Source organism: Drosophila elegans, unplaced genomic scaffold (genome assembly GCF_018152505.1).
Source record: "Drosophila elegans isolate 14027-0461.03 unplaced genomic scaffold, ASM1815250v1 contig_476, whole genome shotgun sequence".
Lineage (NCBI taxonomy): Eukaryota > Metazoa > Arthropoda > Insecta > Diptera > Drosophilidae > Drosophila > Drosophila elegans.
In genome coordinates this window covers 22,627,672-22,653,809 of record NW_024545863.1, presented here as the reverse complement: position 1 = coordinate 22,653,809, position 26,138 = coordinate 22,627,672, and the positions used below count along the sequence as shown (strand labels likewise).

Below are 26,138 nucleotides of genomic sequence, written 5' to 3'. Positions count from 1 at the left end.
GGGCATTTAATACCACCACCAACGACCGGCTGACAAAACATTTCGAGTGATAACACGCTAGACCAGAGGAATACGCTCGAAAAATACACGTACGCAGCGCGGGGCTTGCCAAAAAGACGATCAGGGTCGATGAGTGTATAAATATATACATATATATCTGCCAAAATACATAGTAAATGGCATCTAAATTTCCCCCGATGGCCCCTCCATGGAGGAAACAAACTATTGCGCAGCGCTTAACAATAAAATCTATGTTGCCCTGAAAATATTATCTGCAAAATCATCTGTAACATCGAATGATATTCAACACTATCCGGCTGGGAATGCCACAAGCGATTATTATTTTGCCTTCACGAAAAAATAAAATAGAAATTCAAACAGAAAATAACCGAAAAAAAACAAAATGTTATAAATAGCCCGGTTAGAGAGCACAACAAATGGCTCTGGCTCCAAAGGAGAGCCCAAATATCTGGTGGACGATGGACGATGGCCGATGGGATCTCGCGAGAGTGTGGCATTCGAAAGTCTGAAAAGTTCCCAAGATGAAAGTAAATTCTTGGCATCGTACATGGTCTATATGCTATGGTGTGTGTATAGCCTTGCGCAGGAGAAGAGCGAGCGTTTCGTCATCCATTCGTATTTGAATCTGTATTCGGGTCTGTATTAGATTCTGCAGCTGTGTCTGTGTGCTTCGGCGGTCGGCTGGTTGGCTTTCACCTCAGAATTACCTTGCCGTGCTGCCGCTGACGAATAACGTTCAGTCGAGACCGAGCTCATCCGCGATACAGTTGATTTTCGCATCAAACAGACAAAATGGTGAGTGAACATCGGCCAAGGAATTTTCTCACACATCTTCCTCGAATATCCAGTGATTTCTATATGCAGCAGTTAAAAAACCACAAATTTTCACACTCGAATTAATGCAAAATTCTCCAATCTTTTTCGATTCCGTTGACAGGCTGATGTTCCAAAGCGTGAAGTTGAAAGTAAGTTGAAAACCGCACGAAAAGGATTATCTTTAACCTCAAACGAAATCCATCAAAGATAAACCAATAAATGTACAATAAATCAACGAGGATATAGAAGTAAGCCCAGCCAAAGGACTAAAAACCAATAAATATGGGGATACCAGAAAAGTAAAAATCGATTACATAATGTGCGCGTGTGAGATACACAACAAAAAAGTACACAAAAAAGTCGGTGAACATATTTCGTAATCACTTGGAATATATTGCATACATATACGCGTGCCTATATATAACGTTATGCGGAAAATTTTCATTAAGGAATGCCTATATGCATCGCTGATCTATTTTCATCGATCGACAGATGAACGATGAACTAGAAACGATAACGGGAACGGGAAAAGGTTGCCAACACAATTCCGGTAGAAAATCTAGTGCAAAGTTATAGAAAACCCGCGGAAAACAATGGAAATCGTGTGTATATGTCGGGAAACCGAACTCGCGCATTCGTCTACGAGCCGAAATGCTGGTCGTCTAGAGATCTAATTTTGGCCAAGTTATTTCTTGGGATTTATTTTCGATCAAACGCACAGAAAGAGAGGAGAAAAATGCGCTGATGTGTGTATATATGCCTATACACTGTGTATATAGCGTAGACGAGGGCGAAGGCGTTCGGTTCGGGTGTCGGATTACGTATACGTAGTGTGTTCTTCGGGTTGGCAATGCTCCCAGATCCCGATCCCCACTCACGCATACACTCACACGCGGCCAGTAACTAATGCCCAGCCATGTCAAGATTTTCATGATGACCAAAAATGTGCGTACCAGAAATTTCAGGGTTACCACATCGACCCCATTTTCAAAAAAAAAAAAAAGGGTGCCACCCGCTATCTAAAGTATTTTTAAATCAACTAATGCAATCGCAACAATGAATGAAATAAAATAAAATAAACAACAATTTGATGCGATTTACCTTCGGTTACAAGGATATACAAATGCTAATTGAGTTCCTTTCGTGCAGATGTCGAATTCGTTTTCGAAGTCATGGGCTCCGCCGGCGAGGGCATTGATGCCGTCGATCTAGGTGATGCCCTCCGCGCCCTGAACTTGAACCCCACCTTGGCGCTGATCGAGAAGATGGGCGGCACCAAGAAGCGCAACGAGAAGAAGATCAAGATGGATGAGTTCCTGCCCATCTACTCACAGGTGAAGAAGGAGAAGGAGCAGGGCTGCTATGAGGACTTCATTGAGTGCTTGAAGCTCTACGACAAGGAGGAGAACGGCACCATGATGCTGGCTGAGCTGCAGCACGCCCTGCTGGCGCTTGGTAAGTTTTCCCTTGAGTTCCTAATCCACAAACTCCACTTAAACGGCGTTTTTTCCTGCCAATAGGTGAGAGCCTGGATGACGAGCAGGTGGAGACTCTGTTCGCCGACTGCATGGACCCCGAGGACGAAGAAGGATTTATCCCCTACTCTCGTAAGTATTCGTCCCTTGGGCAAGACAGAACCTTTTGTTTTTATATATGTACGATTTGTAAACGCCGTCTGTCTATTCCACATGTCACTCTTTGTCTGCGCACAAACCAAAAATCCCAACCACTCTGCACTGTGCACTTTGTACCACCATCACAACCTGAAAAAAAAAACCCCCAAAAAATATATGTATGCGTATCCATGTTTGCGTGTCAAAATCCTCAACCATTACACTTGAAAAAAAAAAAAACAAAACAAAACCAACTCCCGAATGTCAATCGAATGGTCTCTGCACGGTGATTGCGTCCTGTTTTCCCGCCGTTTGTCGTCGATCGAAAAAAAAACAGAGTTCGTCCAGCGCCTGATGAGCGATCCAGTCGTCTTCGACTAAACAGTAAGTAGGGATTGAGCCCAGGCCCTCCGCCTTGATGTCTTAATGTCTGGATGTCTAATTGTCCATTTCTTGTTGAAAGGTCTTGTACTAATATTGACTTTTCTCAACCTCTATTCCACAGCATTCCTCGCCAGAATGTGTGATAGACCAGATCAGCTAAAATAGTTGAAAACAACAGCTACAAACCAACTACAACAACACCAACAAACTTTTAGCGACAACCATTCTCCATAGATGTTATATTCATCGCTAACTCTCTCTATCTCTCTCTCGTATATTATTTTAATTAAAAATTACTTCTGCTACTACAACTGCAAAATTGAACTTCAAGATAATATTATTTTTTAAAAAATAAAAAAATTTAAATTATAAAATAACGGAAAAAAACTGAAAAAAATTCAAAGTTTCGTGCCCATTATTTTGTTATTAATTTTTTTGTTGGTTTACCAAAAAGCAAAGCAATGATTATTTTATATGAGATGAAAATAAACCAAATAGCAAATAAAAATAATGTTTAGGCAAATTCAAGATCCGAAAACGCCAAAAAAAAGGCAGTAGCCAAGTCACGAAATGTGTTACTTGTTGCCTCTTAGCCTTCTCAGTTTACCATGTGAATGTGTGAAAGTGAAATAAGTCAAATGTATTTAAATAAACACTAAGAATAATTGTGCAGCCGAAAGGTGTTGCACAATCAATGAAATAAGCCGTGAAGAGGGGGGATCGGAAGATGAGGTCATTCATTTGAAACGACCTTCTAGCGGTATCCAATAATTTATAGAGGTTTTTGCTTGCTTAGCCTTAATAATCATCAATAATGAGGTTGTTTTGTATAAGAGCACCAATTTTTAAAAGACTCATGTACAGGTGCTATATATATCCTTCTTGTTTAGCATATTATTAAGCCATAACATATATATCCCAAAAGTTTCTATAAAACGCATCGTGCAATAAAAAAAGCACTCTGTAGTCGATATCGGAACCTATAGATATTTTCGGCTCAGGCTGAACTAATTTAGACGGGACACCAACCATTACAATACATTAAGCAACACATACAGCTGAGTTTATTCAAATTAAAGTTGTGTTGTTAAAAGCAATAATAAATACATAGGCATTAGACATTAAACACATTTTAAATTCTCCAATAACAGCTGGTGTAGGACAAATTATAATTTTTAATTAGGTATACTCAAAAATGTATTTTTGTTTTGAATACTGAGTGGTAAAAGAGTAATCCAAACAATTTAAAATTATCAAGTAAAGCACTGAAAAGATTTTCCTTTTTAGTAAATCCATTCCACCCCTGAGTACCGTGTACTAAAAAGCTCGTGACCGGAAAAAGCTTAACGGCGCGCGCCGCCTGCGAACGTTAGTTAGGAATGAAAATCAGTTGAAAACGAGATAACAAACCCAAAAGATACAAAACAACCGACCGAGCGGGTGCTGTCTCGCCGTTTTACAAAATTTGCACTTACAAAATTTAAAATAAATTAGCCAGTGAGTGCCAGTGCAGTGAGTGAGCGTGAGTGCAGAAATATTGTTAGCATTGTTGCCATCGCAAAGTATATATTTGTGAGCAATTTTCGGCCAAATAATCCAGTACGATTATTGCATAGTGCAAAAGTGAGAAGGACTTGCCCAAAGATACACACACAAGAAAATACCGACAGATCCTTTGAGTTTTCCCGTGAGTGCAACAAATACAGACACGGTACGGTACACACAGATACACGCACTCACACATACTCGCTCGACTTTCAATATGGCGGATGTCCTGGAGAAAAGCTCCCTGCTGGATGCTGTGCCAGCACTAGGCGACCCCCATCCCCACCCACCGCTGCCCCACCAGCAGTTGCAGTTGCAACAGGAAGCTGTAGCAGTAGCAGTTGCAACAGCACCACCACCACAGCAGCAGCAGCAACAACAACAACAACAACAACAACCACCACCACCACCACCGCAACAGCAACAACAACAACAACAGAAGCCTGCAACTGCGAGGGCTAATCAGGATCAAAAAGGTAAGGGAGAGTTACCATATACTATGTATGTAGCATATACACCTTCACTTACCAAGTAAAAGTGACTTCATAGCGCATTACGCATACGCCGGGTGTGTAACTTAGAAAATCAATTAGGAAAGTTCAAGGCACGCCTGCATTGGCGATGTCTCAATTAGGAAAATTGTTCGGCCGGCACTCCCCAGGACATCATTGATGGTTATGCCAATGGGACATGCACACCCGATTCACGACCTCATGCGCCCGCCACATTATGCAAATAGTTTTGGTGCCGTTTGATCTGTTTGAACAACGGCTTAGACCCGCAAGTTTACGGCTTTTGGGCCTGTCTGAAGAGGCCTCGACTGCCGGCAGGATGTGGATGTGGCTTCATTGTGCCACCAGCTCTCTTCATTCGGTTTAATGACCTGCAACTGTGGCATGACACCACCACCCACACTGCGGCCGAGTGCAGCTTTTAATTGCGCTTAATGCCCGGTGCCTTCAGTCCAGACCGTTGCATTGTCTGGGCCCCAGTGTGTATCTATCAGATACAGATACAGATATAGATATAGCCTACTGCGATAAAAGTTATCAGCAATTCGAGCTCGTGCTGATGCGGCAGCTGCACTCAGAAAAAGAGTGTCCCTGTTGTTCAGGCCCTTGCCTTTTTCTTTTTCTTCCGAAGCCCCTTAAAGCTATGTAAGTCATGCCGTAAATTTCCATAAACTACACAAATTATTATTTTATTTATTTTAATAGAAATTAAATAAACACTTTGTGGAAATGGTTTTGGAAATAAGAATTCCATAATTAAATAAGTGTAAAATATATAATTTACCTAAAACATTTCCATAAAGTATTTGTTCTATTTCCGCTGGTTAAGTGTAAGCCAGAGTTCTTTAAGCGAAGCTTCATTTTATACTTACTAAGCTAAAAATTCTGAGTTAACTTTCTAAAAAATGTTAAATATTAATACATTAATAATATTTCATAAATATGTATATATTTTCGTTGTTCACATTTATTGAAAATTGTATTGTAAATATAAACCTACCTAGCAGCTAGAAAAATTGATTTTATAATAACAACTTTATAGCGAATTTCCGAAATTTAGATTTTCTGTTTTTTGAGTGTGCTGCTGTTGTGGTTACTCTGCAGCTGACCTCGTTTTAAATCAAGCCGTGTGTACCTTCAATAGGGGTCGTTCGGCTTTGCGGAATTCACTAAAATCACTCGGTTAAATTCTATAATGTATGGGTTAGGGTATCTCCCTCACGACTTGCATCCATTTCAGCGTTTCCCTAAAACAGTTGACTTCATTAGGCCTGTGTGATGTGTGTGCAGCGACAAAGATACACCCCAGCCTCGGGTGATGATTAAATAAAGTGTTCAAGTCAAGAGCAAACCGGCTCTGCTAAACAAAAACAATAACAATGCGGCGGTGCTGTTGGTATTGTTTAGCTTTAGCGCGAATAATAAAAGTAAAAATATAGTTGTTGATTACTATCAGCGCTCTCATCCACATGAAGTCACCCGATCTATATCACCTAGATTATAAATGGCACTCGCTCGTGTTTTGTGTTGATAAGCTGATGGAAAAGGCTTTCTACCTGAATGACAAGTTCGCACTTTCTTTGCCAATCATATATTTTCTAATACTAATACTCAACGTGTGACGTAATGGTGCTCCATTGAGAACAAACCAATCTCTTTGCTCTAGGTGCGCTCACCGAATTTATAAATAGCCAAGATTTGTTGCAATTTCTGTCCCCTATTTCCAAGTGGCTTTTCAATTATCACAAAACGCTGCCAGCTGAGCGACACGTTCGTTTCTCATTTGCATTTGGCGCTGCAATTGATTTTCCCTCCAAGTTTTCTTCTCTTTGGCTTTGGCTTTTATATTGGGGGCGTGCTCTAGTTTCTCGTAGATGCCTTTTTTTCCTAACAGAAAGCTTTAAAAACTCTGGTAATTGTTAAGGTTTCCGCTTTGAGAAACAATTACCGAATATTTGGAGCCATATTTGTGCGTCGCGCCTTAATACAGAACTTTTCAAGCAAGACGAATGTGGATTTCGGGTTTTGATTTTGTGACATTGGGATACGCATGGCCTGTCCATATGGTCTTTATGATTAATTAATTAGTCGATAAATCGATTTGAGAATTTGTAGCTACGGACGATATAGAGAAGAGCTTGCCTTATGGCTAATTTGTCGACTAGGTGCAACGATTAGCATTCACATGGCGCACAATGAGCGTTCATTAGGTTGTTTTTGTGCCCGGGCCTGTGACATATTAATGCATTGTATAACTGTTTGGATGCATCTCCAGAAATGCGGCACAGTTCGGGGGGGCTTGATTAATTAATTACAAAATGAAAAGTTTGATCAATAAAGTTGGCAACAAAAAATTAATAAAGCTCCTGAGGACTGCTTCTGCTGGTTGGGTGTTTGCTTAATTGTTTTCCCGCGAACAAAGTGTCGCTAGACACGCGACATGCAAATCCCTTTCGGTCCGTGTTGCCCTCTAATTAAAGCCACAAAAGAGTTGTCAAATGGCTTCGGCGCGAACATCGCCCCCCTTTGCAGAGCTGGCATTTCCAATTCCAGTTCAATTAACTCGGGGGACCTGCTTTGATTTCGATTTACTTGCCTGATTTTCCACGATTATATGGACACACATTTCGCTGCACTTTCGCCAGTTGGGGAGTCTTCAGTTGGGTGGGTTACCCAATCCCAAAGCCATCCCAGTGGCTAATACCTCTTTGGACAGACGCCGCATAATTTGTTGTTCTGGTTGAAGTTGTAGCCACGTCCATATTTGGCCTGCCAGCCCGTTTTGGCTGACATATCGTGCGTGCTGCTGCCGCACTGTGACAACAACTGTCACATTTTGTGGAAGCCAATCAATAATCGAAGTGCGTCAAAAATACAAATGTTAAAGTTACCAAACCACCAGCCAGCCAGCCCGACCATAAATACAGCCATGTTCGACACGAAATCCGCGCCACCAGAGGTCCTAGTCGATAGAGCCATAAATTTGGCGCTTGATTAATTGATAATGTGTCTCTGAGGGGGGATGAAACTTTTGTATTCAACTTGGTTTTAAGAGAATAAACTGTATTACATAATTTGTATGCTTCTATGTTGTCTCTACAGTGTTTTTAGAATGTTGCCTTAATATCTTAAGGCATTGTTATTCATTCTTTCCACTACATGATCATATTATTTCAATTGAATTTTTGTTTGAAAAACCAACACTCTTAACTACTTATTTTTCATCGAAAAAATCATGGACTTGCCATTCTCAATAAAGTATGGCTGTCTCTAGAAATATCTACAAGTTTATCTATTCTATTATTTTAGTTTAATTTTAAATTGAAAATCCTCTTAAAGAGTTCGATTGTCACCCAAAATGACTTATTACTAGCTGTCTCTAGAAATATCTAAAAGTTTGAAGATGAAAATGAATCAATAACTCCAAAATATTTTTTTCTGGCCAATAACCTAAGGCTAGGCTTAAGTTTGCCTAAAAAGACATTCACTTATGTTGTTTTTAAGGGAAATATTTAATTCCACGTTGTTTTATTTAGAGAGTTAGTTAAACTTGAACTCCATTTGCTAGTTTAGTAGCGGGATCCACGACCAAAGCCTCCGCGGAACTCGAGATCCCTAGAGCCGGGGCCCACGTCGCCCGCCTTGTCCAATCCGCCATCGCCAGGATTGCGTCTGTAGTTCGAGCGGTCCTGGTCGGTCTTGGAGGGACCGCCTCCGAATCCTCGAGGTCCTCCAGCTCCTCCACGTGGACGCACCGCATCGGAGCGAGCAGGACGGGTCAGGGTGGTGGGCACAATCTCCGGGGGCAGGTGCAAGTAGTTGCGCAGCTCCTCGATTCCCTCGTTGGTCAGACACCAGTAGTAGTGCCTCCAGGCGAACTGCTCCGTGACCAGGCCACGCGAATGCAGCGACTGCATCGTCTTGATGACTTGCAGATTTGGGATCGATGCCAGATCGGGATGCTTCAGGACGCGAGTGTCCTTCTTGGCCACAAGTACACCCTCCTTAAAGAGGTACTCATAAATGGCAACTCGATTAGCCTTTGGAATAAACATGATGGACTCTTTGATTAAAATCAGAAAAATGCCTTAAAATGAACTTAATACGTTGAAAACGCAAAACGAAAAGAAAGGGATATAGGTAATGTGACCAACCGCACTTATAAAATATTTCTAAAGCTTTAAAAAGTGTTGGAAACTTCTCCGTGAGATTTCCGTATTTTTTACTTTCGATTTTTAGAAAGATCCTGCCCAATAAATTTAAACCTAATTGGTATTTCAGTTATAAGATTTAAAATCGAAGCAATCAGAAGACTATAATTTTCGTTTTAGTTATGCATTGAATATTTAAAAAAAGATAAAAAAATACTAGTCTAGATTGTTTATTAACGTTTAAATGTCTTGGTCCAAATAAATTTTAATTTGATTTTTTCTGGATAGTTTCTGGAGAGCGAAACATTTCCCATTTTAAGAGATCTAAGCAAAGTGTTGTGAGGATTGGCCTTTTTTTCCCAATATGTCGCTGCACCTTGCTTTATATTATCTGCGTTTTACGCCTCCACACTCCGGCGGAGCTGTGATTCATCTTTTGCGTCGCAGGACATTCTGGCCAAACATGCGCAGTTCGAGCGACCGCAAGCCACATGAGGAGTTCCTCCCTCACAGGAATGCTGAATAGAATAATCAATGGGCGAAACGCAGACACAAATTGACCAAGGGAAGCCAACCAAAAGGGATGGCATGCCGATAGACACAACGTGAGCCCACCCCGACCGGCGGCATCCCCCTAAATAAGCAAAACAAACGCCGGGAAGAAAGGAAAACGAAAGCAATTTGGGGGTGGCAAAGCAAAGTGACAACAAAAAGCAGTCGACCTTGCTTTGCGTGCGTTTCCGATTAATTGCACTCGCTTTACATAACGTTTTAGCAGTTTCTAATTATTTAAAATGTTCTCTTAATCCAATTTAGGGTTCTTCTAGAAACACTTTTCAAATTATTCGGCTTCTTTAAAAGTGCTGACCAAGACTATGTTACTATCTTGGCATAAACTTTTCAAGCTTATTTAAGTTTGGAAAGACAATATATCATAAAAATTATTAATCTAAAGTGACTAGGCGCCAAACGCCACCAGTGCTGCCAATCAATGGTTGTAGTATTAACTTAACAATGGCTTATGTATTCGCTTAACTTAGACACCAACCACGCGGCGCTTTGGTAAAAAAGTGAGGCGAATTGGTTATAAAGTGCGGCGAAATAAAATAAAAACAAATTCGTTACATTTTAACTTATCAATATAAACAAATAAGGAAAATAAGTAAAATAAGACTTTTGTTTCTCAAAAAAACCTATTAAAAAAGGTTGCATTAAATTAAATTTTATTTAAATTTAGTAGCATGAACTCTTATTTAGGAATTTAAAAGTAATTTAAAATGTTTCTTACTTTCTCAGTGATAAAAATCAAATATTCTCTTATTTTTGGTTTGTATGCATATTTGTCGGATAAAATTTCGTTTGTAATAAACTCAAAATGGCTTTACTAATTGGTATGTTAAAAGAATATAAAAATCTAAGGGCATTGTAAGTATCAGCCCCCAAAAAATCTGACTAGCCTAGTAAGCCCCCATAACCTTGACAATCGAACTAGGGTAAAGAACCAACCAGACTACACTGTGTCTAAGGATTTATCCCTAGCCACCCTCATGTCGGTTGGGATCGTCGCTGGTTCACTTTTATGTCTACGCATTGGAGCCGGAATCTTGCGTGCTGGCTGCTTGTAAATAGACAACAATTAGGGGAACCTATGACAACAACACCTGGATAATGGGAAGGCCGTAATAAATATTTGCGGTGCGTGGCAAGCGGTGCAAGTTCCCTTGACTCGTATGTGTGTGTGCTCGATTGCCGTTAGCAAAAGCATTACGGCCGGAGAACTGCACAAATGCGCGCCAAATGCCTCCCCCCAGGGCCCATTAAATTAATCAAGTCAAATGAAATCTGCATATAAAATCAACGGAGCCCCCCTTATTTCTCATTGCTGGCGTGTTGAATTTGCATTTTTCCCCGGCGCCCCACTAATAAGTTTGTATGTCAATAGAATAAGCCAGGCGACGACCAAAGCGGCGGGCTGCTCCAACCAAAAATATCCTGCTCTTTGAACTGCGCAAGGACACATTCTGTTTATGCGCCCCGAGAAGTTTACGAGCAGCTACGCTCCGTCAGTCCAAGTTGGCGAATCAAAACAAATTCTAAGTATTGTAATTCGAAATTTTTCAAAGCAAATAAAAGCAGTCGAGTTTTAACACTCGCGCCAAACACAACGCAGTTCAGAGCCGACGTCGCGTAGTGGTCTACAACTGATCAAATAGTTAAATAAATAAACTAAAAACAAACTATTCATAAGTATATATAACAAATATAAATTAATAATCATTTAAGGCGCAATTTATCGAGAGAGTGGCTAGTTCATAGGTAAATTCTACACACACACACACACACACACATATATATATATAATTGTGGCCAACGCAAAGTGCAAAGTGCATTAGCCTTCTCAGACTGTACAAGTGGCCAAGTTATTGCCCTCTGGCTAGGAAAATCGATACAAATGCACGGCGCTTGTTTTATGGCCAACTGCAACAATTGATAGTGGTCTGTATGTGTGATAAAAATCGCTACTGCAGTGGCAGGCAAGCGGGAAATTCAATTGCCGAAGGACCAACTTTAGTTAGCAAAATATTCCTGGTTAGGCAGGCTTTGTCTGCCTTGCGAAGAGAGGGTGAATCTAATTGAAAAGCGGCAGCAGGAGCGCTTAGGAAACTTTTGTGGTTTATGCATTGCACCTGTACCTGTGCAACTGTTGGCTTTCAACTGCCTACGACCAACCAACCAACCAACCAACCAAGCACTACCAATGATAATCAATTTGGCCAAGACCATTTGGCCACAAATGACAGTTGTCGTTGTTGCGGTTGACATGAACATTGTGTGGAATTTCGGTTTATGTCACAAATCATTGTGGCCCTAATTTGCAGTTGCTGCTTCGGTCGGGCCTCCTTTATATTTTTCATATTATTTTTTTTGCTGCCAGGAAGTTGGCGATTTCGACTCTGACTCGGCACAAGTCGCAGTTGGGCCTTTAGTTGCCAGTCGGGTGTGGCACGTGCTGAGGTTACAGCTCCTCCAGCAGCAGCAGCAGTTTTAAAAGAGTCCTGACCGTGCAATTTTATCGATTCGCCCCGTCAAATGTAACACACCAAAACTAAATGCAAAAGTTTTCGGCTCTTTCGCATAAAGTTAATTGCCAGGCAGTGCCGAGAACCAGAACACCAGTCCACACAGTCTATAGTCTATAGTCCACATTCGAAGAGTACCCCACTCTGATATGAGTGATACCGATGCGGTGAGTTGTGGTTCAAGTACCCTCACATTTATTTTTTAGAGCTGCACTCAAAGCACCAAATTGCCCATGCACAAATGATTTACGAGCATAATTTGAATATGTCGGCCATGTTAATGGGTGTATTATGCCGTCGACCTTGCAAATACCCCATTGCATATACCTCATTGTCAGTCAGCCGCAAGGAGCAAAGCGAACAGAAAACCCTTTGCGAAACAAATCAAACAGCGATTTCTTGTGGCCCGTCGATTTTGGGCCTTAGAACTGCCGAAACTTTTGTTGAATCAATAAGCCACAAAAACAATTTGGGTCATGTTACAGCTGGCAACCGAATTTCATGACAAAATTCCCTAATGGTAACCAAAGAGCGGCGGCGGCCCGAAAGCCGTAGACGCCGAAAATACCAAAACCAAAACAATAAAATGTAAACAAATGCAGAAAGAGCCATCAAATTTGAAAGCACCCACTCAATGGCAACTATATTGATACCTCTGTTCCGATGATACACGAGCACTTGGCACCCCCACACAGTCGGTGGGTGAATCCACAGCGATATATGGCCATACATATGCAAATGATATGGGCCAGTCAGTTTGGAACTGTATGTACTGTATATGGCATTGGCCACCAAAAGCTGCCTTTCGAGCCCTGCCACGTATTGGGTTACCCGACACTTGCACATTTCTGCACCGACACCGCAGGCGAGAAGTCCTAGCTCCAGGATGTACGGCACGGCAAAGGAGCGATCGAGCCAGCAGGTTTCCCAGGAGGATTACCCACTGCAGCAGCAGCAGCGTGGTCAGTCCAAGTCAGAGTATCTTCCTGCAGATCGCTCTAATTACGGTTTGGAGTCGGAAGCTGTAGATCGCCCCAAACAGCAGTTAAGATCACAGCCTGCTCAGGAGGCAACTGATTCAGCTGTAGACCGAAGCAAACCACAGCTAGGAACTCAGCCAAACAGCAGTACTACCCTAGACTCTGTGCCAACAGATCGCTCTAGGCAGCAGTTAAGAACTCAACAGAATCCAGAGTACCTGAGCAATGTGGGAGCTTCCTACGAGGCAGCCAGAGGTGATCAGCCCTCCCTGAACCGCAATCAACAGCAGCCATTGAGATCCCAGCCAGCTGCAGATTACTCCAGCAATAGTTTCGTAACTGAGAGACAGCAGCGTCCTCAGCCAACCACAATTGACTACACCGGCTACAATGCACCATTGCCACCGCAACCACCACAACCCAAAGATCGCACATTTTCACGCAGCAACTCCAAGCCCACCATCTCACCCCAACCCAAGCTCCAAAGTAAACCCAATCCCGAGTATGTGCGACCACCACAGAACTTTGTCTTGCCGCCGCAGATGCGTCCTGCCGTGGGGCCACCACAGCCGCGTCCTCCGTTCGCCGGAGCCAGACCGATGGTCGGGATGGTGGGACCACGTCCGCCCATGCCACCCAATATGGGGGCCCGGCCACCGCCCCTGCGCACCACAGACAGCAAGAGCAACTTGCTAATGGGTCCGCCAATGCGACCGGGAATGCCACCGCAGCTGAATATGCAGCAGGCTCGTCTGCCCAACTCTGGCGGACCACTGAGTCCGCCAGGACAGGGGCCGCCCAGGCCACCTGGTGGATTTCCCTGGAATCCTGCCGGGGCTCCGGGAATGCCACCGGGCGCCAGACCGCCCCAGAATATGACGCGACCACCGCCACCCACATTTGCCCGCCCGCCGCCGGGTCAACCGCTGCAGGCCCCCTTCCGACCGTCCTTCAACCAGCCGCCCATGCAACCGCAACCGCTACCACAACAACTGCAGCAGCAGCAACAGCAACAGCAACACTTGCAACAGCAACCACCACCACAGCAACTACGCCCACTTTCGGCACACAACAACGATGACGACGATGACGTGGTCATGGGTCCTGCGGTGACCCCGCTCAAGACCTTCAACGCGAGGCCAGATCCCATGGGCGAGCCCCTGCTGGAGGACATTGAGCCGCCCTTCGAGACCAGCCCGCCGGCGGGAGATGCCCGGAAGGGACCTGGATTTAGTAAGACCCCGTGTGAAACTGTTACCATTAGTAAAGCCATTTTGGAGTTTGTTGCTCAAACATATATTATACGGTTAACCAATTTCGAAAAGTTATTTTCTGCGCTACAGCTAAGGTATTTTTCAGATTTTTAAACAAGTGTTTGTTGAACATTCCTTTGAACATAAATTAACCATCAAATTAACCTTCCTTGAAATGGAATAAATTTATAACTTCTAAAAAGTTTAGCATGTATATTTCAAAAGTATAAACAAGGCTTCAGAAGCAAAAGCGAATTTGAGAAAACATAACTTCTAGAGCTCCATATTAGTGAAATTTCGTCTTTTTATTCCCAATCAATTTTGAATCATAATGAAACATTTATGTCTATTTTATAGTTTTTTTAAAACTACCCAAAGTTTTATTATGAAATTTATATTTTACGACGAAAAGGTTATGAACCTTAATTTCTTAATAATAAAAAGTATTCTGATGAATGTAGAGCTAATATACCTACCTACTAGAAAATAGAATTAAGTTATTACAGTACCAGACTTTATATGTAACTAATTTGTTTGTCATCAATTTTTTTCAGAGGGTGACAATGACAGCGGCGTGGATGAGTCCACTCAGGAGAAGGTGAGTTCAGATCGTCTTTGAACTAGTTAACTAGTTGGCCATAAGTTGTTACTACCGCTGCGTCTCCGTTAATTGAGAGGAAATTAACTGGAACTGGCAACAAATTAATTTAATTCCGTTGACCGTCTCTGTCTGCCTGCCGCTGAGTTGAGTTCTCAAATCATAAATATCTGTAAAAGGCCGCGGCAGCCAGCGGGTGAGCTGCGATCTACGAGCCACGAGCTCCACGGTCCATTAGAGACCATATAGCATATAGCAAATGGAACATAGTCTGCGACAGTTCCGTCGCTCAGTAAGTTCAGTTCCCAAGTTGGCCCGTGTGTTCGTGTGCAGACGCCAAAGTTCAGACTAAGTTTTGTGTTGGCAGACGGCAGTTGGCGCGTCGGAAAAACCCGCAGAAAGTGCGACAAAAGTCGAACAAGCAGACTGCTCCTAAACATATATACCATATATATATATTGCATATATACATGCAGTACGTGAGTTTCACAGGTGCGAGTAAAAGAAAGGGGCAAGTATTGCCAAAAGCCACAAAAGAAATACACACGAAAAGCGATTTATATGCCTGGTGATATCTGCGAACAGATAAGTGCCAAACACGAAACCGTTTTTGGGGAATCGGGCCGGGAGTTTTTGGGGGCAAATCATAGCACATAGCTTACATATATCTGACTGAGCAGGAGTTGTTGTCTCTATAAATACCCGTCCATATGCAAAAACGACACGAAGCGGCGACAATCGATAAAACAATGCATAAACTATAAGTCCTTCGTACCGAGGCATCGACAGCGGCAGGCGTACGGCCAGCCATAAATGCCATTGGCATTACGTTGACAGCTCCGGAAAGCCCAGTAGTGTTGAGAGCCAGTCGTAAATAGTTAATAAGCCACTCGGGCATAGCCAAAGGCACAGGCACAGCCAGAACCAGGATGCATCTCGTCATAATGGCCGATTCGACCTACTTGCTAGTAATTCGCATCGTGTTCATTTGGAAGTTCATCAGTTTTTTAAGCCCTTTTATGTGATTGCTCTTCACGGCAGGATCGCAACGGACCCATCTCGCCCAGTTCGCCGGTCAAGACGCCCACATCGACCTCATCGAAGCCGGACAAGTCGGGCACGTCGCGCCCACCGAGTGCCACGCCCTCGAACAAATCAGCACCCAAGTCGCGCAGCGCCTCCAAGAATCGCTTGCTCCTCAAGACCCCAGAACCCGAGCCAGCCAAGAAAGGTAACTTTGGTTGAACCACTACAGCTCCAATCCCTAAAAACAACAAGTTAAAAAACAATGCGGACTATTAATATGGATATAGGTCTTAGAATCAAGTCGTTTTCAATACTTTAAAATCAAATGTTAATTTCGAGCCCTGAAAAATAACCATCAAAAACAAAAACTGTGGTTAAGAAAATTTAATTTTTGGTTTTAATGAAAAGGAATATTAAAATTAAATTATATAATAAAATAACTTCATTAGCTTTAGTGTAATATTGTAGTAGACACTTTGAAGTCATTAAATTGCACATAAAAAACCTGTTTTTATTAGGTTATTAATCTTATAGATTTACTTTATGAGTTTTAGGATCTAATTAATTATCATATTATAATATGCGACAAAAAGGCGATCACAATTGTTCAGAAATCAAATCAATTGATTCCAAAGACTTATGTGGATAGAAGAAATACAAAAAGAGTGTTATTACTATAAGTATCTTTTATATTTCGAGATATGTAATACTTGCTTCTCTTGTGTCCCACCAGTTCCAATGAACAAGGTACAAGTCGGACATGCGCCTTCGCCCAACCTGAAGGCTGTGCGCTCCAAAATCGGTTCCCTGGACAATGCCACCTATAAGCCGGGTGGCGGCCACGTGAAGATCGAGTCCAAGAAGATTGACATCAAGGCGGCACCGCGCATCGAGGCCAAGAACGACAAGTACATGCCAAAGGGCGGCGAGAAGAAGGTATGCTTGTTGCTTGTTGTCCATCTGTCGGACGGAGGTTTTATCCACGGGCGGGACCGGTGTATCCATACAGTGCATATTTTCTGGGCTAGCCCGGGATCATAAATCTTTGTAAATTTCTCTCATCTACAAATGGCTTTTACAAATGTGCAGAGAAAAGCTCTCTGACCAAAGAAACGTAAAGTATAGTCGCGTAATGTAAAGTAAACTATTGGCAAAACTAAAATGCAATTTCACGGTCGATTTGCGATTTGAGATATATGCCCATTATAGATGGGCAGTCGGCAGCACGGTATCTTGTATCTTGTATCTCGTAATTCGTATCTTGTTGTAGGAAATGCAATTACCAATCCGCAGCGACACTTAGCAGCATAATTCCGTTGCCTTATGTAGCGTATTCCAAACCCATCCGCATCCGCATCCGCACTGGATGTGCCATAGTTGGGTGCGACTCTGACATTGACGCGGAGCCATCATCCCATCCGATCGATTCTAACTTTGGCTTATAATTGTTTACCTACCTTGTATCTATTTACAAACTTACGACCATCGAATCCGCACACACTCGCACCACCAATTACCACCAAAAAAAACCAAAAACACTGCAAATCCGTAGATAGTTACAACCAAGTTGCAGTGGAATGCGAAGTCGAAAATCGGTTCGCTGGAGAACGCCGCCCACAAGCCAGGAGGTGGGGACAAGAAGATCGAGACCCTGAAGATGGACTTCAAGGACAAGGCCAAGCCGAAGGTGGGCTCCACCTCCAATGTGAAACATCAGCCAGGTGGCGGTGATATCAAGGTATTTAGTTCCTCTTTCCATTCGTGACCTTTCACCCCCCAAAACCGATTTCATGTTTGAGTTTGACCCAGAGACGTGAACGAGTTCATATACTGTATATTGATTTTTGTAGTGGTTAAGTATGATTTCCGATTGCTGTTGGCTTTTGTTGGTTTTTGGATGTTCCACTTAAGTTACCAACTGGCATGGGCATGGGCATGGGCCGCATCTGTTCTATCTATATGTTTCTCTCAGTGCATGAACTGCAATGTTCTCTTAGTTTTAAACAGCATGCTGTCACGTTTGCCGACCTCCCCTCGAAGGTTATCAAAATCAAACCATTTAGAAAATAAAACTAAAACCAACTAACACCCAGAACACCCAACATACCAAAACCTTAAACCGCTTTCCAGAACTACGATAGGAAGATGAACATCATCTATGGCGAGGGCTCGAAAATAGTCAGCCATTGCGCCAATAACAAGCGCCTGGATCAGAATTTGTATAATGAGGAGGAGTAGTGATTTAGTTTGGGTAGGTAACACCCGTCAGATGTACATATACCCGAATCGAATTTTGGTGCTAAAACAAAAAACCCACACACCTAGCTTAGTTTTTGGGTCAGCATTGTAAATATCCAGTATTCTCGAGGAGAGCATTCTGTTTAGTTCCTAACCATACCGAAAACCACTCTGAATAATTGAGAATAACTTATTGTTTTTCCATCCTTATTTTAACGAACCGAAACATGTTTAAACCATATTTGGGAAAATGTATTTTGTTTTTAACTAAACCATTAAAACCACGAATTCAAAGGATAACAACCCCAAGGATGTAAGTAGTCGTGATAACTCTTTTTCCTCTGTGTACTAAGTGTGCTTTTGTATGAGACCCTAGATGCATCATATATTTCCTATTTTTTTTGGTATTTTTGGAACACCTAAGCATTCACTTTTTGAGATCCCCAATGCACCACACTCTGTAGCGTATTGTTTAAACCGTTTACCCTTTATTGTTATCCATCTGTTATGTTATGTGCTCTGCTGTTTCAGTGTGCGAAAATTCCAAATTTCAGTTGTGTCCTCGATTGGCCGTTGTCGTTCGTGTGTCCTTAATAACCCACCCGCAAAGTCGAAAACCTAATCGAAATTGCCCATTGCATAGCCGAAAATAAATCCAAAATACGATCTTGCTAATTGTTTTCTGTACGTTGCCGGTGCCGGTGCTACTTTTCAGATCCAAACGCAAAAACTAGAAATTAAGGCACAAAGCAAAGTTGGCTCTTTGGATAATGTAAAGCACAAGCCCGGTGGCGGTGAGAAGAAGATTTTCGATGATAAGGATTATTTGAAAAATGTTGAACACTCTGTTGCACTGACAACACCACCAACACAGGTAAACTACGTGTACATAAGCTCAATGTAGTTACGTATGAAAGCTAGAGTTAAACCTTAACCCTGATTTATTATTAGCATTTTAATTTCCTTACGAAAGCAACTAAAAGTAATCAGTACAAGTATTTTACATACATATATATATATATATATTAAGGATATCCCTTTTTGTGTTTACGTCGAGAAATTCATTTTTTATGTATATTTGTAATTGTAATTGATTGTGTTGCATTTATGATTAACACTTTATAATTTACAATCAGCAACTAACAGAGCACCACACACCCCCCAAAAAAAAAGGCCCACACAACAACCAACCACCCACAGACACCCACCCAACCTGAACCGCTTTCAGAGAACTCCCACCAAAAGATCAATCCGTTCATGGGGAAATTGTATTCAGTAAGAACTAACATTTGGACAAAGTATTTTGGCACTCTAACTCTTAGGTCTTGAAATGTATGGGCGGGCATTTAATATGTTTTAATTTTGGAGGTGCCATAGAGATTATTGTGGCACCTAAAAGTATTTGTTATCGTTGGTTTAGTTGTTCAATAATATTGTTTCCTTGGTTTGGTTACTATTGGTTTACTTTACATTTAAAAATGAATTTCTTTCAAACTCAAACTGAGATTCATTGGCAAAAGCGCTTTCCATCCATGTGTTCCCGAAGTGTTTGAAGTTTTTACACGCAATTCTCCTAACTATTCTCTTCTCTTTCTTTCTCTGTTCCCCCTCGCTCGCTCTCTGCCACCCCGCCGGCTAATTGTAGTTTGCGGCTCAAGGGCGCTTGATTGCCACGATCCACCTAGAATTCGGTCTATGTAACTCAGACTGTGTGTGTAACAATATATTTGAGTCGCTTTTTAAATGAACTCCCTAGCTTTAACTAAGACATCCATCAACTACTGTACTGTACCTTATGCCAAACGATTTAACTGATGCAGGACTCAACCGAAAGAAACTAAACTAAACTAAACTAAACACAACCCGAACTCAACTAGAAAAGCTCAAACCGAAAATCTCGAATGAGTTTGCAAGAGTTTCTATTTTAAATTGTAACCGATATATATGTTTATGCATTCTTCAATGGTTTAGTCCTTGAAAGGTGTATAGATACTGTAAGCTGACCTGCCCCTGAGCAATTCGCCACAGAAAAGGATGAAATTTAATCTGAACCCTAGGACACTGCTCTTGGGCAAGGACAGTACTGCCCAACCAGAGGGCCCGATGTTTGTTAACTCCTTTAGTATGTAGCGAATATCCTTTAACAAAGTATTATTTATGGCAGACGGTCAACAACCTTACACTACTTAGGATAGTACAAATTTTTAACAATATACTGATCCGCAATTGCTCAAAGTGCCCAGAAACCCAGACTACGACCACACAAAACGGTTTAGCAGAAGGCTGCCCAGCATTTAAGTCATCTTACAACAGTGCTTTGCTCTCTCACACTAAAACAAAATACCACTCAATCATTGACCCCATACTCACATAAATTTTTAATTACGATTAATTATGAATTATTAAATGTTCTTCATTTCTGTGTTTAATGCCTCTTTTTCGTTTATTTTAGGAATATATATACAATTTTTATTAGGCTAGTCGTACGAAACTAAGTGCATTAAATTCGAAATTCGTATACACGTTACGTCCATTAGAGTTATTTATCGCCTATTACTATATAACTACTACATCATATACTCGAAATCCGAATGCGATGCGGTTTTAACCAAATATAGAAACATTCGATCCGATCCGATCCAATTCAATTCGATTCGGTTTGATCAAGCAAGCCCCGTAAGTTAATGTTCGTTGCGAGTTCTTCTAAGATGTGTCCGTTTCGTATATAGATAGTTATATATACCTAAATATTTAACAGTGCTGTGATAGACTAACCGAACCGAACCGAAGCTAATTTTCCAGACGAGATCTGCATCCATACCATACTATATAGAGCCCCGAAACGGTTTCATGGGCATTTGCTTGCGACTCCCTCGTTTACTCCACCGCTCCATTACAACCAACCAACTCATGACTCTAACTTCTAACAAGGCTTTTGGTTTACCTTTTATTAGATTACCTTATGATTTGTGCAATCGATACGCATTCACGTTTATATTTTTATCTTGAACGCAGAGTCCACTACCATCCATGACGGCTTCTGGCGCTGATGAAAATTTAAATCAACAAAGCTAAATGCCCGAAATGCATGTCGAGCTGAATCTTTCTTTGCAATCTAAGATCGAAAGTGAAAAATGAACTTTGAACCAGCTAATTTGAAATGTACTATCTAAGCAAAAGCCACACAAAGCAAAACGAGAGTTATGCGATAATTCCCACACACCCTCACAAGCCAGTTAAAAAAAAAGATCAGAGCAATTCGATAGAGGTGCAAGCACGCAATGAGATGCAGATACTCAAAAAATCTACACAAGCACCCACATAGAAGCGGTATTTGGTATACAAAACGAAAGTATATTTGACTAGTTGAGCAATGCACTCTTTATCATCAGATACAAGACATAAATTATATATCTCAATGTATTACCAGAACTTCATACATATATACATACATACAAATAAAAAAATATATATACATAAAAGTATCTAAATATTTAAGCAAATTATACAAGAATCGTACGAATAAACGGTGTGCTTAGTTGAAAATGTTACACTTGACGTCTAAATGTTAAACGACTAAGATAATGCGACCCATTGATTTGTATACACTTTAGATACTTTTGCGACGAACAAAAGCAAACGACACCAAACAGAACCGAACCTAACCGAACCGAACCGAACAGTTAAATCCACGTATAAGCATATTTTTACTATTAATTTGTATCTTATTAGTCAAGCGCATCATTCTCACGATTTATTTACACCCTGTTACAAAATGTAAGAACAATGGCAAAATTTAAACATAATAAAACAAACAAAAAAAACGTTTTTTCATTTACCAAATCTTGGCGTTGTTGCACTTAGTTTTTGAATTTCAACAGCCACTTATCGTAACCGTATTGAGATAGACAAAAAGCAAATTTTGGAGATACTCGAGTATCTTATTTGGCAAACCACGCCCACGCCGCAAGCGTTCCAACAAAGCCACGCACGAGCACACATCCTCTTCTACCTCATTGGATGCATTGGTAATCGAAACAAATAAATTTGATCAAGCAAATTAAGTAAGTCTCCATCTCAATCGAGCTATGACAACTATTTTTGCATCTCTCCCACTTGGCAATGTAAATCGTTGTTGTTTGCTAAGAACTCTCTTTCGCATCCCCGCAGTATTGGAAGGCGCCGCGCATCCAACGGGCCACCACACTCACCTCGTCCATGTCCCTGCCGGCGGAGTGCCTGGTCCTCTCCGTGTCCATGCCCTCGCTCAACTCGGAGCCCAAGCGTCCCAAGAGTGCGGGTCCCAAGAAGAAGCCCGGCCAGGCCGTCCACACAAAGCCATTCCGCCTGTATTGAGCTGAGATGACTTCCGCCTAGTCTTCGGCAGTCCACGGAGCTGCTCCACATGTTGCACGAGACGTCACCCAATCGAAGCACAAGTTGATATCTAGGCACGCACTTCTAAAAAAAAAAAAAAAAAAAAACATACATACGCAGAATACATTTTATCAAACCGTTGATTGTTTAGAACCGAAAAACGAAACGTGGCATTTACAACAAAATAAACGACTAACTGAGAGGCAAAGTTAAGCACAAAATGCAGCCGGTTTTTGTTTCTTTAAATAATTACAGTATATATTTTCGTAAGTATTAAATCAGTTTTACAGCTGCTACATCTCTGGAGCCAAACGGCCTTCGTTTACGTTTCATTTACATAAGACTTGCGTTAGAATTATTTATATATGTATAATTAGTACAAAAATTGTCCTGGGATTTCGTTACGTCTCAACTTTATCAGCTTGCTCTTTGTATTTTTTGGAAAATTGTGTGATTTTCTTGGTTTCTTTAGGTTTTTTATTCGTTTTGATTCTTGTTTCTTCGTTTATTCGAGTCGCGTCACATTTAAATGCAGCTGGTTGCCCTTCCATTTACATAATCCTTTTGCTATACCTACGCCGTAAAAGTTGTTTATACAATTCGTTTTAAAGTTAGGGTAATAAATAAGTCATTATAAAATAATAAACAACAGTTGTTACATTTTCAAAAGACATTGACAAATGAGCTTCAAGTGATTATGATAATGATTCGAGGGTCGAGTTAGATTAAAAAAAAATGCGCATGCTTGAATATTATAAAAGGTGGCTTTCTCTAAGAGCTTGTCGTCAAGTGAATTGGCCTGGTTTCAGTTTTGGTAAGCTTCAGCTCATGGCTACATAACTATAATACATTTAATGGGAAATTAGGAAAAGCTAGATGCTCGTGATATGCGAAACCAATTTTTAGCTGCGAGTTGGCTGCGGTTCATATAATTTTCTCTTTTTGCTTGATACTATTAGTACAATACATTCGATTCAATTGACTAGATTTCTACATATGTAGCTGCATTAGATTTATGATTTCTCTGTGGTTCCGAGTTTGTTAACGATGTGGTTTCAGTTTTTGCGGGAGGGAGTCATGGTGTGCCGAAAGACCGCAACGATCCGCAAAAGAATCTTTAAAACCAACGAGAGAATTCACACGAATTCTGATGGCAATATCCATCGTTGCTATAGAGTTTTTTACGGGGACCGTTTAGGGCTTGTTGCATTACGAGAAATTTGAAACTTTTATAAATAAATTTATGTTATTGATTTGTTCGATGCGGGCGCTGCATGAGTGTCTATGTGTGCCGGACGTCGCGCCGGTGTACGTGTCGCTTCCGAGGAATCTTTTTACTCTGTCAAAGCCAATAACATGCTACCTTATTTACATAACTAAACACTTTCGCTGGCGTCGTTTTAGCGGCTCTGGTCTGAGCACCGCGCGCACCGCTTCCTCGAACACCTGAATGCAATCGGAGTGGGGGAATTAGTGAGAGGTGGGTGTGCCAGCTGCGATGACTTACCGGCTTGAGGCCGCGCTGCGTTAAGGCGGAGCATTCCATGTATTTCACAGCGCGTATCTTGTTCGCCAGCTTCTGACCCTGCTCGCGCTTCAGCGGCGTCAGCCCCTGCTCGGCCAGACCGCTGAGTGTCTCTCGATCTTCGCGCAAATCGATTTTAGTGCCTGCAATATGACCAAAAAAAAAAATATATATATGTACTCCCCCTTCGGTGGCTTCACATCGCTGGCAACTTACCAACTAAAATGATGGGCGCGTCGGGGCAGTGGTGCTTTATCTCCGGATACCATTTCGAGGTGACGTTTTCGAAGGACGAGGGACTCGCCACGCTGTAACATATCAGGAAAACGTCTGTCTGCGGGTAGGAGAGCGGTCTCAGGCGGTCATAGTCCTCTTGACCCGCCGTATCCCACAGTCCCAGCGAGACCTGTATTGTGTCCACTTGCATGGGCGCCGAGTAGTTGTCGAAGCTGTGAAGATATCATAATAAAAATTAGATATTGATCTGGGTTGTGGGAGAGAGGAGGCAGATACTCACACTGTGGGCACATATTCGCCGGGAAAGCAGTCTGTCGTGTAGGAGATTAGCATGCAGGTCTTTCCGACAGTGCCGTCGCCAACAACAACACATTTTATGGGCCTTCCGGTTGACATCGTGAGTGCTGAGTGTGCCGCTAGCTATATACTGTATGTGCTGTGGGCAAAAATACGATGGAAGATGAATGTCTTCGCCAGCTTAATTCAATTAATTAAGTTCTACTCGAGGCAATAAACTCGGCAGCCCCAACTGACCGCACATTTGTATACAGTCTAGCTTCCTTTAAATGATCGGCCATTTGTTTGTAGTTAAATATATATTTATATTTCCTATATAAATTTTAAATTATTTGTCAACGGGCAATCGGATCTTCTTTAATTAAGAGGGTAAGTAAACAAGCCATAAATATAAAAATATTTGGTCTTCAGCATAAATTCAATGCAAAAATAAAAAAATTTGGTAATAATAAGTTATCCGACATTTAAAGGAGTATAAAATACATTTTTGTTTAACATATCCTATGTATGTGACAATTACAGGACAAACTTATTTAGATAGAAATTCTGTTTAAGAACTTTTGAAAAGAAATTAGTATGAAACCTAGCAAAAAATGCTATTGGCACTCAGTTTTGTGAAGTATTCGAGTTAGGGGAGTTACACTGTATATAGTTTAATGCGAGGGTCTCTGGTATATCTTTGGGATGATCAAAGGCAGGGCTCTCGAAAGGTGTGTTCCGGCCGCAAAAAAGAAACCAACCACAGGCAGGCCCATAAAGCATAATAAAACGAGAATCTCATTTCGGTTGCGGTGGCACTTTGTTTTCGCAAATAAAATTTTCAAAAATAGATCATGATGGGCGACACAGACTGCGGCACAAAAAACAACTAAATAAATGGGAACAGCGGACCAAATGGCGACCGCCCCTCCAGTGGCGCAGTGGGCGGGGCCGGACGAATGTTGTGGTGACGCGGAAGCCACCGGCAGACGCACAAAACCCGACCGAAAATAGACACAATTAAGTTCTCATAACCGATTCAATTAAAGTTGCGCCACATGCAACGAGAGGGCGTGGCAGGGGCCAGAGGGGTTGGAGAGTCCGGAAAATCTTTTGTTATGGCACAATATCGAATGGGGAAATATTGTTTTACCGTTTTCACCTCCTCTATCCTTTTCCTTTGTCTGGCAGGCGGCGACTGTTTTGTACTTTGCTTATATCACTGTGCGTTTCGTTGTTTCCGCTTTGTTTCGGAGCGCCGGCTCATGCAGCACGGCCAAATAATAGAATTGCACTATTTACTTGCGATTTTTACTTATAAATATCTGTTTGGGGAACAAACGCAGCGTTTCGAGCAATTTTTTATCTTTTTGTTTCCACACAAACACACACCCACCTTTTTTGACAGCTCGGCGTCTCTCTCGCTCTCTCGCGGCTGACAAGCAGTGTTCGAAAGGGCCGTGCAGAAAAACGTTAATTTTACGTTGCACAACACTACTCATGGGT

The 26,138-nt window shown here is 41.7% G+C and overlaps 4 protein-coding genes across 23 annotated transcripts; 2 read left to right on the top strand and 2 right to left on the bottom strand.

The window, feature by feature from the left end:
- Positions 1-715: 715 nt before the first annotated feature.
- On the top strand, positions 716-3,158 carry LOC108147298 (myosin light chain alkali). Of its 2 annotated transcripts, XM_017273720.2 has the most exons (6): positions 717-816; positions 959-986; positions 1,987-2,292; positions 2,358-2,444; positions 2,788-2,834; positions 2,956-3,158. In XM_017273720.2, exons 1-5 carry the CDS (start codon positions 814-816, stop codon positions 2,829-2,831), a joined length of 468 nt encoding a protein of 155 aa, XP_017129209.1. In that variant the 5' UTR covers positions 717-813; the 3' UTR covers positions 2,832-2,834; positions 2,956-3,158. The 2 variants fall into 2 exon arrangements, with proteins under 2 accessions (XP_017129210.1, XP_017129209.1); XM_017273721.2 differs by lacking the exon at positions 2,788-2,834 and having other exon boundaries at positions 716-816.
- Positions 3,159-4,208: 1,050 nt separating this feature from the next.
- On the top strand, positions 4,209-22,815 carry LOC108147156 (microtubule-associated protein tau). 18 transcript variants are annotated; one of them, XM_041709365.1, is made up of 10 exons: positions 11,182-11,358; positions 12,184-12,289; positions 13,645-14,335; positions 14,910-14,953; positions 15,995-16,184; positions 16,713-16,915; positions 17,532-17,717; positions 18,513-18,530; positions 18,933-19,091; positions 22,388-22,815. In XM_041709365.1, exons 2-10 carry the CDS (start codon positions 12,272-12,274, stop codon positions 22,571-22,573), a joined length of 1,695 nt encoding a protein of 564 aa, XP_041565299.1. In that variant the 5' UTR covers positions 11,182-11,358; positions 12,184-12,271; the 3' UTR covers positions 22,574-22,815. The 18 variants fall into 18 exon arrangements, with proteins under 18 accessions (XP_041565302.1, XP_041565300.1, XP_041565304.1 ...); XM_041709366.1 differs by lacking the exons at positions 11,182-11,358; positions 12,184-12,289; positions 13,645-14,335 and adding an exon at positions 4,210-4,855; XM_017273476.2 differs by lacking the exons at positions 11,182-11,358; positions 12,184-12,289; positions 13,645-14,335; positions 22,388-22,815 and adding exons at positions 4,211-4,855; positions 21,233-22,060.
- Positions 8,380-9,027, bottom strand: LOC108147161 (40S ribosomal protein S10b). The gene has a single exon (XM_017273484.2). It carries the CDS (start codon positions 8,944-8,946, stop codon positions 8,461-8,463), a length of 486 nt encoding a protein of 161 aa, XP_017128973.1. The 5' UTR covers positions 8,947-9,027; the 3' UTR covers positions 8,380-8,460.
- Positions 22,816-22,824: 9 nt separating the features above from the next.
- Positions 22,825-26,022, bottom strand: LOC108147159 (ras-related C3 botulinum toxin substrate 1). Of its 2 annotated transcripts, none has more exons than XM_017273481.1 (5): positions 25,786-26,022; positions 24,637-24,792; positions 24,336-24,568; positions 24,102-24,262; positions 22,825-24,040 (listed from the first exon to the last, which is right to left on the bottom strand). In XM_017273481.1, exons 2-5 carry the CDS (start codon positions 24,750-24,752, stop codon positions 23,963-23,965), a joined length of 588 nt encoding a protein of 195 aa, XP_017128970.1. In that variant the 5' UTR covers positions 24,753-24,792; positions 25,786-26,022; the 3' UTR covers positions 22,825-23,962. The 2 variants fall into 2 exon arrangements, with proteins under 2 accessions (XP_017128970.1, XP_017128971.1); XM_017273482.1 differs by having other exon boundaries at positions 25,795-26,022.
- Positions 26,023-26,138: the final 116 nt, after the last annotated feature.